This window comes from Nilaparvata lugens, unplaced genomic scaffold (assembly GCF_014356525.2).
Source record: "Nilaparvata lugens isolate BPH unplaced genomic scaffold, ASM1435652v1 scaffold5546, whole genome shotgun sequence".
Classification (NCBI taxonomy): domain Eukaryota; kingdom Metazoa; phylum Arthropoda; class Insecta; order Hemiptera; family Delphacidae; genus Nilaparvata; species Nilaparvata lugens.
The window spans coordinates 1-14,783 of record NW_024091361.1 but is presented as its reverse complement, the minus strand read 5'-3'; the positions used below and the strand labels follow the sequence as shown (position 1 = coordinate 14,783).

General features: G+C 34.8%; 1 protein-coding gene across 1 annotated transcript; it reads left to right on the top strand.

The window, feature by feature from the left end:
* Positions 1–1,142: 1,142 nt before the first annotated feature.
* LOC120356023 (UPF0329 protein ECU05_1680/ECU11_0050-like) lies at positions 1,143–8,349 on the top strand (the record flags this gene model as incomplete). The annotated part of the gene is made up of 4 exons (XM_039444800.1): positions 1,143–1,204; positions 1,608–1,661; positions 1,724–1,781; positions 8,245–8,349. Coding segments are annotated over exons 1-4 (279 nt in total), but the record flags the coding sequence as incomplete, so codon positions are not given.
* Positions 8,350–14,783: the final 6,434 nt, after the last annotated feature.

The window sequence follows — 14,783 nt, the reverse complement described above, 5'->3', positions numbered from 1 at the left end:
ATTCAATTCAAGTAGGTTGGTATTCATTGAAAGTGTTGTTGAGCGAAATTGTGCATGACCAGACAGGTTTATAGCGGCTCTTGCCAGCAAACAGCATGAATCCATTAGGAAAATTGCAACTTCCGAAACAAACTTACCGCCAAAGGTAATATAACTGCTGTTGCTACTTTACGTGTTCTCGGGTCTCCAACTTTTCAGAGGGCAAAAAGAATTTCCCGCGCACAGAGAGAGAGACCAACGAATTCAATAATTTATATCTCTGCATTGAAACGGATGATAAAACTTTCTCATAGCCCCATTATACGCTGCTTTTAGTAGTGAACGATGCAGCCGAGTAAATCAAGTGAGAGGGCTAATGGATGGTGTAGAGTGAGGCGAACTGATGCCAAGCAAGTCACAGAACAGAAGTCAACTGGCGAAAACAAATGGAAGAGAGAGATTAGATTAGATTTCTTTCTTTATGTTTGTTATAATATTTACTGGCTTATACACTAATTTGCATTAAATGACGGTAATGCTAATTATTCAACGGATTTTAAAAAGTATAGATAATTAATCAAAGAGAATAAAGATTAAATGCAATTAGAATAACGATAATATAAAATTGTAATGTAAATTCATAAATCGACGGTGTTTCAACAAATAATTGTCGATTCTTTAAGAAGGATATAAAATAATATCCTTCCCATCAACACTCTCAGAGAGAGAGAGAGAGAGAGAGGAGAGAGGAGAGAGAGAGAGAGAGAGAGAGAGAGAGAGAGAGAGAGAGTGAGTGAGGGGATGTGATGGAGAAGGATAATGATAGTGGTACCATAGAGTAAAGAAAACTATAGTTTATTCCTGTCATCTTAAGATGATAAAGATTATTTCTGTTATCTCTGATGGTACCGAGACACTGGTGAGTAGTACTTATTATTTTTCTATGTTATTCCTCCAATGTAGTAAGCAAAGTAGATTGAAACATAGAGTACGATGAGAAAGGGATAGAGCGACAGAAAGACCGGGTACTAATTACGTTTTTATGATATTTCTCTCTAAATGTAAGCGGAATCGAGGTAAACGTAGTGCACAACGAGAGAGTATGTGATGAAGCGAGAGAAAAATGGTAAGAGAAAGAGGGATGTAAGAATGGGGAGTAAAGGATGAGAGAAGATAAGAGAGCTAGATTAATTCGAGATTTGAGGAAGAAGAAGAATAGAAAAAGGTACAGGTAGAGGAAAGAAACATCAACAAGAGAAAAGGAAAGAATAACATAAAAGATAATATAAAGATAATGAGAGAAGACAAAAACATGGAAGACTGGGAAAGAAAGGAGAAACAAAAAGAGAGAAGTTGAGAAAGTGAAGATCAAAACAGAAAAAATCAAAAGAAGAGGAGAAAAGATAATGATGGAGAACAGCAAATGAATAGAGCAGGAAGGAATAGAAACAAATACTAGAGAGACGACTGAAAAGGAAAAAGTGAAAGATGATGATAGAGAACAGCAAATGAATAGAACAGAAAGGTATAGAAACAAATACTAGAGAGAAGACTGTAGGGGAAAAAAGAGAAAGATAACGAAGAAAGTAGATAGATGATAAAGGAAAAAGAGAATAGTTAAAGAGATAAAAAGGAGTAAACGAGGAAGCGAAAGATAAGAAGGTGGAGGAGCGAAAAAGAAAGTCAGATAACAAAGATATGAGAAAATACAGAGAAAAACATAGAGGTAGAATGAGGGTGGAAGAGAGAGAGAGAAAGAGATAAAAAATCAAGGGATTACTCCCTACCAAATTAATCTCCCAGTTGATATGATATTTCAACTGTAACTAGAGTAAATTCATTGCCTCAGCATGATTCAGCTTGCACTACTCTACTCTGTAATATATAATTCACCAGTTGATATAATATTTCAACTCGCTCTGAATAAATTCATCCCTTTCAGCGCAGATAAACGATGAAAATATGTATTCGAACTTCGAACTCATGAAAAATTCAAGGAACGTCACGCTAAAAAAGTTTCAAACGAATGATATGCCATACTCCATTGCACTTGTAACTGGCTTATTTACTGTAATGGGATTGGATATTAGCACATATTATACAGAATTATTTGTATTCTGTGATATTAGTGTTTTATTGGTTCGAATAACCAGTTATTTCACAAGAGTACTCCACTTATAATTATTTACTTCTCATATTTGTAATCCGATTTTTCTAATTGAAGTTGAGAACAGATAAAGTATTACAAGTTGCAATGAAAACAAAGATTAAAAAATCTTGCAGATTATGTTTAAATTTATGGGATTATGGATAATTATGTGACCATGAAATGATTTATAATAATTTCTGACAAATTAAGACATGGAGTAGGGAGAGAACCCAAAGCTAACAGGTGCTGCTAAAAAAGGAAATACACATATATTGATTGAATGGATGTTGAATTTAAGACTGTAATCAAAATTGTTCTTTTAAATGAATCCTATTCAATTAATTCAAATTAGAATTCAAATCTTAACAGTTTAATAGAACTCCTGAAACATTTGCAGACTGTTGGTGTTTACTTGTGGAAAAATTGTATAAATTGTAAATAGAATTCATTTTGTCTAATCTTATAGATAGTTAACCATAAGGGTTAAGACAGTATTGTAATAATATGACCACCAACTTCCAGGGTTCCGAAAATCAATACACATAAAATTTTACAACAATGTTTAAAAATAATAATTTGAATTTGGAGCATCTAAATTAAAAAATCGACTTTGTGGAAATATTTAAGTACTGAACATTATGTGAAGTGAACAACTACAAGACAACCCTATTTGGGACTATGTGTAACCTTCTCTGAATTTGGGAGAGGAATAGCACAAGGTTACCTTACTTTTTCTATCCCTATCAATTTGATAATGTGTTTATTGTATGAATTAATAAAGAATAGAGAACCCCATGTTGAAATATGATCAGTCGGATTGTAAATTTTGTCAGGTTTCAGTGGCTCGTGACTAAGTTTAAATTTTGGTGGTGAGTCGTCGATGAATTTCATAGTATACCGTTTCAAAAGTTACTTTTCAACTACCTAGACACAACATATTTTATTAGGTTTGAGTATATCTGGAAACTGTAGAAAAAGCTGTGAAAACTGGAAATAATAGAACTCTTGGGTCCGTAAAGGAAGACATGAGGCGTAAAGGAAGGAATGGTAAGATATTTTCGGAAAATCTAGCTAACAGAGTGTTAAGTGCTCAATATCCTCACAGAATGAATCGAAAATTGTTATAGCTTGGGAGCTCTCTTAGACCTCATTTTTTGTAGGTTTCAAGCAGTCTCCAACACTATTAAAAGTCAACACTCAGATAATGGCCTACTTTAGCATAAAGGAATTGTGATGCCCTGATCTAAGATAAGATTCTTATTGCTTGGAAAAGAGAAGCACCTTCTCACACCCCCTTTATAACGACCATTTTTCAGGGCCTTGCAGCACATAACTGTCTGGGAAGATGCCGTAAGGGTGGAGTGAAAGCAAGGGATGGTGGTGGCGAAGGAGGAGGTGTGAAGGAAAACATAGGAGGGTGAAAGAAACTCAGGAGGGTATAAAAAGAGGAGATAGGCTATCAGTTGTGAATTAAATCAGATTAGATGAGACTCACTTCCGATTGCTTTTTTTAAAGGATTTGTTGACGTAAATATAAATTTGGATTGAGTAATTTGAATAATTGGATAACGAATGAGATAAAATCTGAGGATAGAAGCAGGCGATTTGCTGTTTCTTGTTTCCTGAGAATTCTGTTTAATGAAATAAATTGTGTTTCCTTTAATTCATCCATATTTTTTGTCTTTTGATAATGGCATTATGTAGCCGAAACATGTTTTGAGTAAACAATTTTGAAAAGGGTACTTGGATTTCTATTTTTATTTATAAATATTTTCTGTTTGATTTATATATATATATATATATATAGAGAGAGAGAGAGAAATGAGAAAGAAAAAATCACAATTATTAATGCACACATCATGGGAAACACAAGAAAGCTAGTTCATTGGGATTTTTTTCTGGTGGATTGGATTTCAATATGAAAGTTCTCAAAATATTTATACATTTGGAACCACTTGGTCGTTCAATTTGAAGAAAGAGAATAGAAAAGAGAGAACTGAATATTATTTTTCAGAATTTGGATAGTTTTTGAGCTGAGACCAGAGTGGAAAATCAAATAATATTAATAATATTAAAACAAAATATTTGTACATTTGGAACCATTCGGTCGTTTAATTTGAAGAAAGAGAATAGAAAAGAGAGAATATTATATTTCAGAATTTAGATAGTTTTTGTAGCTGAGACCAGAGTGGAAAATCAAATAATATTAATAATATTAAAACAAAATATTTGTACATTTGGAAACATTCGGTCGTTTAATTTGAAGAAAGAGAATAGAAAAGAGAGAACTGAATATTATATTTCAGAATTTGGATAGTTTTTGAGCTGAGAACAGAGTGGAAAATCAAATAATATTAATAATATTAAAACATGAAATTATTACAGTATCAATGATGTGCCGGAAACCACTGAACTGAAAAACTAGCTACATAGAGGGAGAGAGCAGCGTGTTTTGAAATGGTATTTTTTTCAATAAGGTCTCATCTTATTGCCAACACAAAATAAGTACTGAGGCCGCTTGTCTATGGTATTCTTGATTTTCTTATCATTTTGACCCTTCTGCAGTAGTCCTAGTTATTGAAATCACCTCCAGTTGATTATTTAATTCACAGTCAAGAATGTTGAAGTACATTATGAGCTAATTAAGCGGATTGATAAAATATATTTTACTCAATTCGAATTTCAAACAATCCTCGATCTTTGGTTCGATACTACTAATGAATCATTGAAATTCCAAGGTATCGCCGAAATCCTATCCAAGTTTCAAGTTGAAATTCGTATTGAGTTAAATATATTTTATCAATTCGCTTTATTAGCAGATTGATAAAATATATTCAACTCAATTCGAATTTCAAACAATCCTCGATTGTTCGACACTACTAATGACTCATTCTAATTCCAAGGTATCGCCGAAGTCCTATTTCAAGTTATTCCAAATATTCAATCAGATGCCAAGTTATCCGAAATTTCTATCCAAACATCATGTTCAACTACACAACTTTGCTTAATATCAACTTCTTCTAACCTCAACCTTAATTCGTCGGATCGAATCGTGACAATCATTGTAATTCTTGCCCTCTCACCCCCAATCACTACAATTGCAATAAATTAGCATATCTGATTCTTTGAACGCAACTAGGCCACTAAGCGGCGTTCATGCCCCGATCCGCACTTCAACAATCCAATTATCGAGTAATTAGTCCTACACGCTTTCCGGTGATTTGCTATTCATACCTCTCCAATAACGCCAATCAACGGTTATCGATCACAGTTCCAATGTCATCGACATTCGAGTAACAAAGAACGGAGATTCAACTAAACAGTGATTCAGTTGCTGTAACGGTTACAGGATTACAGCTGCTGAGTAGAGTACTCATACACGCCAATCAAGTACATCGATCACATTTCCAATGTCATCGAAATTAGAGTAGTAAAGGGATGAGCTGTGATCTGTGATTCAGATGGAGTTGCAGTAACGCCATTGTCTCAATTACCTTAATTATGTGGCAGGAACAGCTTGACTTGTCTCATTAATTTTACAATGTGCAAGTTTAAACGCTCACTCCCCAATTTGCTAATGAATCCGGGATACCTGGAATTTCTAACTTTTCCTTTGTACTTTCCTTGTATATTACTTTCGTATACCTGGAATATTACTTTGGATTAGAAGCATAACCTCGAGCCATTACACAATACTTATTACAGGTTACAGATGAAATTAAATAGAGAATGCATTTATTCAAATGCTAATTAATATATAACTATTATTCAACGAAAATCCTAAATAAATGCTGTACATCACCCGAAAACTTCTGTTACTGCAGACATTGACAACAGGGTTAAGAGCTAGATGGAAATTCGATGAGAACTACTATCCAAAAATTAGTTGCCAGCCCGGGAATCGAACCCGGTACCTCCCAATTGCTAGTCAGGAATGCTTACCCTTACACCAAACTGACAATCTCTGGATAGCAGCGCTCATTTTATACGAAGCCATAGCGGCCAACCAGTTACAGATGAAATTAAATAGAGAATGCATTTATTCAAATGCTAATTAATATATAACTATTATTCAACGAAAATCCTAAATAAATGCTGTACATCACCCCGAAGACTTCTGCTACTGCAGACATTGACAACCGGGTTATCAGCTAGATGGAAATTCGATGAGAACTACTATCCAAAATTATTTGGTTAGTATTACTTATTTTTGGATAGTAGTTCTCATCGAATTTCCATCTAGCTGGTAACCCTGTTGTCAATGTCTGCAGTAGCAGAAGTCTTCGGGGTGATGTACAGCATTTATTTAGGATTTTCGTTGAATAATAGTTACTTATTACGATACGAAAATTTCACAAGTTTGTACGTACTACACTCGATATTTCTTCTTAATTTATTATTCAATTTGAAATCGATAGATTTGGTTGTACAGTTTCAAACATGTTTCCACATAGTATCATACAGAGTGAGTCATATGTATGGGAACCCCTCAATAAGTTGGAGACTTGTGGATATAATACTGTTAATTTCAGGATAAGTTACTGGTCGAATACTCCACCTTTTGACGTACAAAGGAATTTCAAACCCTAATAAGGGAGTGACTTAGGGGTTGTAGCTCGAATATTTTGAATGTAAACACCCATTGAGTGGTACATCATTTCAAAGGCCCTTTTAAAACAAGGAAGATGGCATCGATAAAAGTGTTCTATGTTACTTGTATCCAAAATGACGGCTGATTGAAATGTTAGTTTTTAAATAAATTAGAGGTAACTCAAATAATATTTTGAATGTAACAACCCATTGTCTGATACATAATTTTGAAAGTCTTTTCAAAACGAGAAAGATGGCATCGATAAAAGTGTTCTATGTTACTTGTATCCAAAATGGCGGCTGATTGAAGTTTTAGTTTTTAAAGGAATTAGGGGTAACTCAAATAATATTTTGAATGTAACAACCCATTGTCTGATACATAATTTTGAAAGTCTTTTCAAAACGAGAAAGATGGCATCGATAAAAGTGTTCTATGTTAATTGTATCCAAAATGGCGGCTGATTGAAGTTTTAGTTTTTAAAGAAATTAGGGGTAACTCAAATAATATTTTGAATGTAACAACCCATTGTCTGATACATAATTTTGAAAGTCTTTTCAAAACGAGAAAGATGGCATCGATAAAAGTGTTCTATGTTACTTGTATCCAAAATGGCGGCTGATTGAAGTTTTAGTTTTTAAAGAAATTAGGGGTAACTCAAATAATATTTTGAATGTAACAACCCATTGTCTGATACATAATTTTGAAAGTCTTTTCAAAACGAGAAAGATGACACCAATAAAAATGTTCTATGTTACTTTTATCCAAAATGGCGGCTGATTGAACTTTATCAATTATTTCTTTTAAAACTAAAACTACAATCAGCCGCCATTTTGGATACAATCATCATAGAACATTTTTATTGATATCATCTTTCTTGCTTTAGAAACGCCTTGAAAATGATGTACCACACAATGGGTGTTTATTTTCCAACTATTCGAGTAACAACCCCTAGTTCACCTCCATATGAGGGGTTGAAATTCAGTTGTACGTCAAAAGGTAGAGTATTTGACCAACAAATTATCTTGAATGTTACAGTATTATATCCACAACAGTCTCCAAGTTATTGAAGGGTTCCCATACATATGACTCACTCTGTATAATTATTCATTGTACATTGATGATAGACATTGTATTTAGATGGGATAATGAGGTTAAGTGGTAGAGACGGATTGTGAAATTTGAATGTTGTGGAATATGATTGACATCACATCAAATGTGGCGTAACAAAATATTAATGGAACGCTTTCTTGAATGATGGAGATCATAAAAAACAATTTCTGAGACGACTTAGAAGATGAGCCTCTCCTAGAAAGCAGGCTGTGAGGCCGATTATCATATCCATTAAGAAGGCAAATATCGAACTATTCAAGGACTATGAGATAATTGGTATATTGAATCATAGATTTATGTGAGAAATTGATGAAGAGTATGAAAAATGAAAGGAAAATGACTGATCGATGCAGAAAAATATTTGAGTTAGTATTCTAACAAGGGAAAGAGGAAGGAGTAAGAGTAAAAGAAAGAGAGGGAAGAGATAAAGCCGAAGAAGAAGAAGATGAAGAAGAAGAAGGAGAAGAAGAAGAAGAAGAAGGAGGAGAGAAGAAGAAGAAGAAGAAGGAAGAAGAAGAAGAAGAAGAAGAAGAAGAAGAAGAAGAAGAAGAAGAAGAAGAAGAAGAAGAAGAAGAAGATGGAGAAGAAGAAGAAAAAGAAGAAGAAGAAGAAGAAGAAGAAGAAGAAGAAGAAGATGGAGAAGAAGAAGAAGAAGAAGAAGAAGAAGAAGAAGGAGAGGGAGAGGAAGAATAACAACAGTCAACAACAACACGATAATGAAAAAAAGTGTAAAGAAAAAAGATAAAAGAGAAGAGAGAGAAAAATAATAAGGGATGGCATTCAAAAGAAGCATGTAAAAAGAGGAACAAAGAGAAAGACGAAGGAGTAAGAGTACAAAATGAATGATAAAGACAAAGAAGAACAAGAACCAGAAGATGAGGGAGAGAAAAAGAAGATAGAGAGGAAGATTTGAAAAGAGCCATGTACCAAACAGAAGAGATGAAATTGTTGGAGTTAGATGGAAAAATGAGTGAAACAAAAGATGTGGCCGGAAGGGAAAATGAGTGAAACAAAAGATGTGGCCGGAAGGGAAAATGAACTTCTTGATTGAATAATATCAAGCAACTTCTCACTCCAACTCAATTGGAATATTTCAACAGATTCCAAAAAGAACGACTTTCCTCTTTCTGCGACTGATTTTTATTAATTCGCAAACATTTTCAAATTAATCATTTCGAATGGAAAGATAAATTGAGAGGCGGTCGCGGTATTCTTTTCCCACCGAGTTTTCCTTATTGAATAAAATGGAATGTTAACTTTGGAAATTTTCATTCTTTCTCCACAAACCATCATCTTCTACAATGGATGGAGTTCAATCAATTTGTGAAAAATAATCAATGGTAACAATAAACGATAAACCATGTAAAGAATGTGTATCGTATTGTGTATTTAACAAAGTATTTAATAAAGAATGTGTATTAACCCAAGTATGGTTTCTTTATAAAATATAAATCTCAGTACCCTTTTAAATTATTTTATCACAACATGTTCCGTCCATTAATGCCATTTCCAAGTCATTTTATGTCCGAAACATGTTGTGATAAAATAATTTAAAAGGGTAATAAGATTTATATTTTATTTAGGCTATATTAAAAGTAGCCCTAAAGAAAAAATCTGGTGTGGTGCACTCACACAACTTTCCTTGCCGTTATGAAAATTGATCAACTGACGCTAGTGTTCCCGCGCATCTCAGGTCTACTTTTCTAAGATCTGAGCCAGCTGGCGACAGGACAATAGCGCTGGAGACATACGAGGTCTGCTATCTGTTCATAGTGAATCATTTAATAGAATCAACAGTTGCCAACAGTTTGCAATTGAAATAATATTTTCTCTAATTTCGTGCTTATTTTCAATTTAAGGTGAAAATGCTACTGGACATTAATTGTAGAGATTTCTATGCTCAATCTTTTCCACTTGAAATTCTTGTTTGAATTGTATCTGGAGCCTGATAATTGAGAATCTAAAATCAAACTTTGCATAGATGGTGCAGTGCTCCTGAAATTTTGACACATAATGAGACTTATGGCATTTCATAGAGCTTATCAATGACTTTTCTAGGTATGAATTTGATCAAAATCGTTGGAGCCGTTTTCGAGAAAATCGCGAAAAACCCTTTTTTTGACAACATTTTCGCCATTTTAGCCGCCATCTTGAATTGAATTGCATTTGATCGAAATTGTTCGTGTCAGATCCTTATAGGGGAAGGACCTTAAGTTCCAAACTTCAAGTCATTCCGTTGATTGGGAGATGAGATATTGTGTACACAGACGCACATACACTCATACACACACACACGGGTACCTTAATTTTTTTCGGAAAGCAATACTTTCCTTACCTATGGTAATAGGGCAAGGAAAGTAAAAAGACTATAGTTTCTTTTTCCCAATTGAATTGAAGAAGCTACTATATGTTCTAAATTTGAAATGAATCCTATACCAACTGAGTCATTCTGAGAATTGAATGATACCGTATCCTGTAACACTATATTTGGGAAAAATGCTCCCCAGCTTTGTAGGAACACAAAACCTTTAAGAATAAAGTGTTGTACATTAATTGGAGGAGAGCTAGAAAATTCATAGCAATGATAACGAGTGAACGTAAAAATGAATAGAATTTGATTTCTCCGAAAATGGGACGATAAAAGCAGAAAATGAGTTCTTCATAGCTACAGGGAGAAGTTGGCGGAGAAATACTCAAATATGCTGTCTGAAAATAATTAGAATGTTTCTGAGCGGCAGCCATTAGAGGGTACATACTGGCGGAGGAGCGTGCTCAATTCTCTCCAATAATATTCTTTAATTGAATCATTTCCTTTCGGCAAAATGCACTCCACTTGGTTCATCGGAAAGGGGTGAAAAGAATGGAGGGTGAAGGTGTGGAGGAGGAGAAGGAGGAGGAGGAGGAGTAGGTGGAGGAGGAGGAGAAGGAGAAGGAGGAGGAGGAGGAGGTGGAGAAGGAGGAGGAGGAGGAGTAGAAGGAGGGTGTGGTGATGAGGGGGGTTTGAGATTGGCAAGATGGTGAAGGTGGAGTAGGTGAAGAAATAAGAGTGGAGGAAGAAAGGAAGGTGAGGGGAAGAAGAAAAGGAAAAGTGGAAGAGAAAGAAGAAGACGGAAAATGAAGAGAGACTGAGATAAAACCAGGATGATTATAGAGAAAAAGTAGAAGAGTAGGAAACGGAGAGTTAAGAGAGACGGAAAGAAGAAAAACATGAATATAAAAAAAACAGGTTGACGAATAAGTACAGGGAAACGAGTAGAAGGAGAAGAAGTAAGAATAGAGAGCAAGAACGAGGAGAGGAGTGGAAGAAGAAGGGAAGGTGAGGAAAAGAAGAAAATGAGGAGTGGAAGAAGAAAGAAGAAGACGGAAAAAGACGAAGAAAGATAAAACCAGGATGAAAAAAGAGAAAAAGTAGAAGAATAAGAAACGGAGAGTTAAGAGAGACGGAAAGAAGAAAAATATAAAATATAAAAAAAACTACAGGGAAAAAGTTCAGGGAAACGAGTAGAAGGAGAAGAAGTAAGAATAGAGAGCGGGACGGAGGAGAGGAGTGGAAGAAGAAGGGAAGGTGAGGAAAAGAAGAAAATGGGGAGTGGAAGAAGGAAGAGAAGACGGAAAAAGAAAAAAAAAGACGAAGAAAGATAAAACCAGGATGGAAATAGAGAAAAAGTAGAAGAATAAGAAACGGAGAGTTAAGAGAGACGGAAAGAAGAAAAATATAGAATATAAAAAAGACTATAGGGAAAAAGTACAGGGAAACGAGTAGAAGGAGAAGAAGTAAGAATAGAGAGCGGAAAGGAGGAGAGGAGTGGAAGAAGGGAAAGTGAGGAGAAGAAGAAAATGAGGAGTGGAAGAAGAAAGAAGAGGACGGAAAAAGAAAAAAGACAGAGAGAGATAAAATCAGGAGGAAAATAGAGAAAAAGTAGAAGAATAAGAAACAGAGAGTTAAGAGAGACGGAAAAAGAAAAATATAAAATATAACAAAAAACAGGGTGATGAAAAAGTACAGGGAAACGAGTAGAAGAAGAAGAAGTAAGAATAGATAGAGGGAGGGAGGAGAGGAGTGGAAGAAGAAAGGAAGGTGAGGAGAAGAAGAAGAAGGAAGAAGAAGACAGAAAAAGAAAAAAGACGAAGAAAGATAAAACCAGGATGAAAATAGAGAAAAAGTAGAAGAATAGGAAACGGAGAGTTAAGAGAGACGAAAAGGAGAAAAATATAAAAAAACAGGGTGATGAATAAGTACAGGGAAACAAGTAGAAGGAGAAGAAGTAAGAATAGAGAGCGGGAAGGTGGAGAAGGTGATGAAGTATGTGGGGTGGAGAAGGAGAAGAGAAGAAAGAGAAGTAGGTAGGGAGGTTGCGGTTTGAGGAGGGGGAGGAGGAGTCGATAGATGTGAAATTGTAAATAGAAGGGAAAGAAGTTATGGTGGGATGAGGGAAAGGAGAGGGGAAGAGAAATATTGGAAGATGACGAAGGAAGAGAGGATCGATCATATAACCCCCATGTATATTTTTCCAATCAGCGTCCGAAGAAATAAGTGTAGGATAACAGGTCGTTTAAGAAAAATGAGTAGGGCATCATCCGTGGGGATAAAGTTATTGCCATGGAAAGCGGCAAGAGAGAGATGCATGAATGAATCAATCAATGAGAGAAATGTGTGCTAGAGAAGGATGGAGAATGGCGGAATGACAGCAATTAGAAAGGACAGATTTGCGATTGGGAGAAGAGTTATGAGCGAAGAAGAAGAGGAAAAGAAACAAGAAGGAGATGATGATGATGAAGAAGAAGAAGAGAGAGAGAAGAGGGTGCCCAATAACTCAATAATTTTATCGAGTCTCCAATTCATTTCCCTCTTTTCCGGTCTGCACCTATATAGCAATATTCATATGTATAAGTATACAATAATATTGATGGAAGGGATTAATATTTTCTCCTTCAGATATATAACATTTATCAACCCTCTTACCTCATCGTACGAAATATATGTTATATATGTTTATTTTTTATTCGCAGTCATTTTTTCAAAATGTATTGTTATACTCACACTGGGAAGACTTGCAGGGATTTCCATTTAAACAGGATTGAACAATTTAAATTGAACAGGGAAAATCGTTAACATTTCTATAATTAAAGCTGGATTATTTGCTAGTTAAGTTTTTGTGATGGGAAAATCTGTCCAGTTCTCATTTGGAAATCAGTTAAATGAGAATGTGATGCCTTGTTAGAGATGGGAATTATTTGAATGCTTTGTGACATCCATTCAATAAAGATTATACGCTTTTCTAGGATTTTATGGTATAAAGGCGACGTATCACTGGTGTGTCATTGCTGTACTAATAGCGATTATAGTACTTTACGTCACAAGTCCGGTAACGGTAGTTTACCGCATAAGTATGATTGTTTCTGCCCGAAACGTAGTTGAGGGCAGAATTATCATACGAATGCGGTAAATTCGTTACCGTACAAGTTACGTACAATATTTTTTGTCATACTTTTCTCAGAAAGAATAATATTGCTGAGAAACAGTAACCATTACCTTACCTGCTGCTGTTCGAGTTACTGCATTCTATAAATATGACCTAGCCCATAGCTCCTAGGTCATAACAGACCCATCTAGCTCAAATAGAATAATAAAGGCCGATGTTAAAAAGTGTCAGATGAGTTCTTATAACTTGAAACTTATTAGATGAGTTCTAATAATATTTTAGTTATTCTTTTAGTTACTTAGATTTATTATTAACTCAATCTCTTCTTCTCACTACAGTTCTCAACAATAAGAAGTTAAATTATTGTTACCAATATAACAACTGAAGACTATAACGCTAATACTATATAGCTATTTAATCAATTTAAATGTTCCAATTTCGGAACTAGGAAACATACTCAACTGTAAAGAAAACCATATGATCTCTTTACAGTATAGTATGCTGTAATGAAAATCACATGTTTTCTTGTTCTGCAAACAGATGTTTACCGGCTTGATTTGATGCATGGAAAACAGCTGCAATTGAGTAAGTATGACAAAAAAGAATTTACAGTACTGGTATATACGATCGAATTCAATAATATTTTTTTGCATTATTTTGAAAAACACTCCCACATCATAATAAGCGCATATATCTTGTTGACAGTATGAGATGAGATTTGAATTGCAATTTTCCCAATACTTTTGGAGAACAGAGAACACGTATCAAATTGTATTAAACACGTACTGTATTCAAAAATGTATTCATCCAAACCCATTGAGGAAACAAGAGTTCGATCCTCATTACGCACAAAGAATACAATTATGAATGGAGGGTCCTTTACTACTATTACCGATTCAATTTCAATATCCTGCACAAAGGTGGAATGATACAACACAGCTGTGCCTCCTATCGTCTCACTTTAGAGTCTCAAGCTATCTATATCTTTCTCTAACACTCTCACAAAGAATCTCTCAAATTATATCTCTCCCATTCTATTCTGCATACAGGAGTGGAGAATAAAGAGTTTCTCTCACTCTGGTCATCTTTTTCTTTCCTAATCTTCTGCATATTTTTTGCTCTTGCATCCACCTCTTACTCTCTCACACATTCGCTATCACTCCCTCTCTCTTACTGCAGTTCTCTCACGAATATCGTTTCCCAATTACCTTCTGAATAATAGCGAGCTCGCTTGTTATCTTGAGAAGGATAAGTCTTGAGAATGGGACACAATACACGTTGAGGCAGGCTCACAAAAGGAAGCTGCTTCAGATTTGCCGATTATTCTCTCTAGGCTCACAATCATTTATCAATGTATAGTGTATCATATTAGGCTGTAGAGGATTATTTCCAAGGATATCTGCTAATTGCAAATAGGATACTCTCAGTAGAATTAGTTATGAATCGTATTCTAGTACACTGTAGAATCATTATAGTATACAAATCAATTCAACTCGAAAAATTCTATAATCCTCATAAAAAAATGAAACAA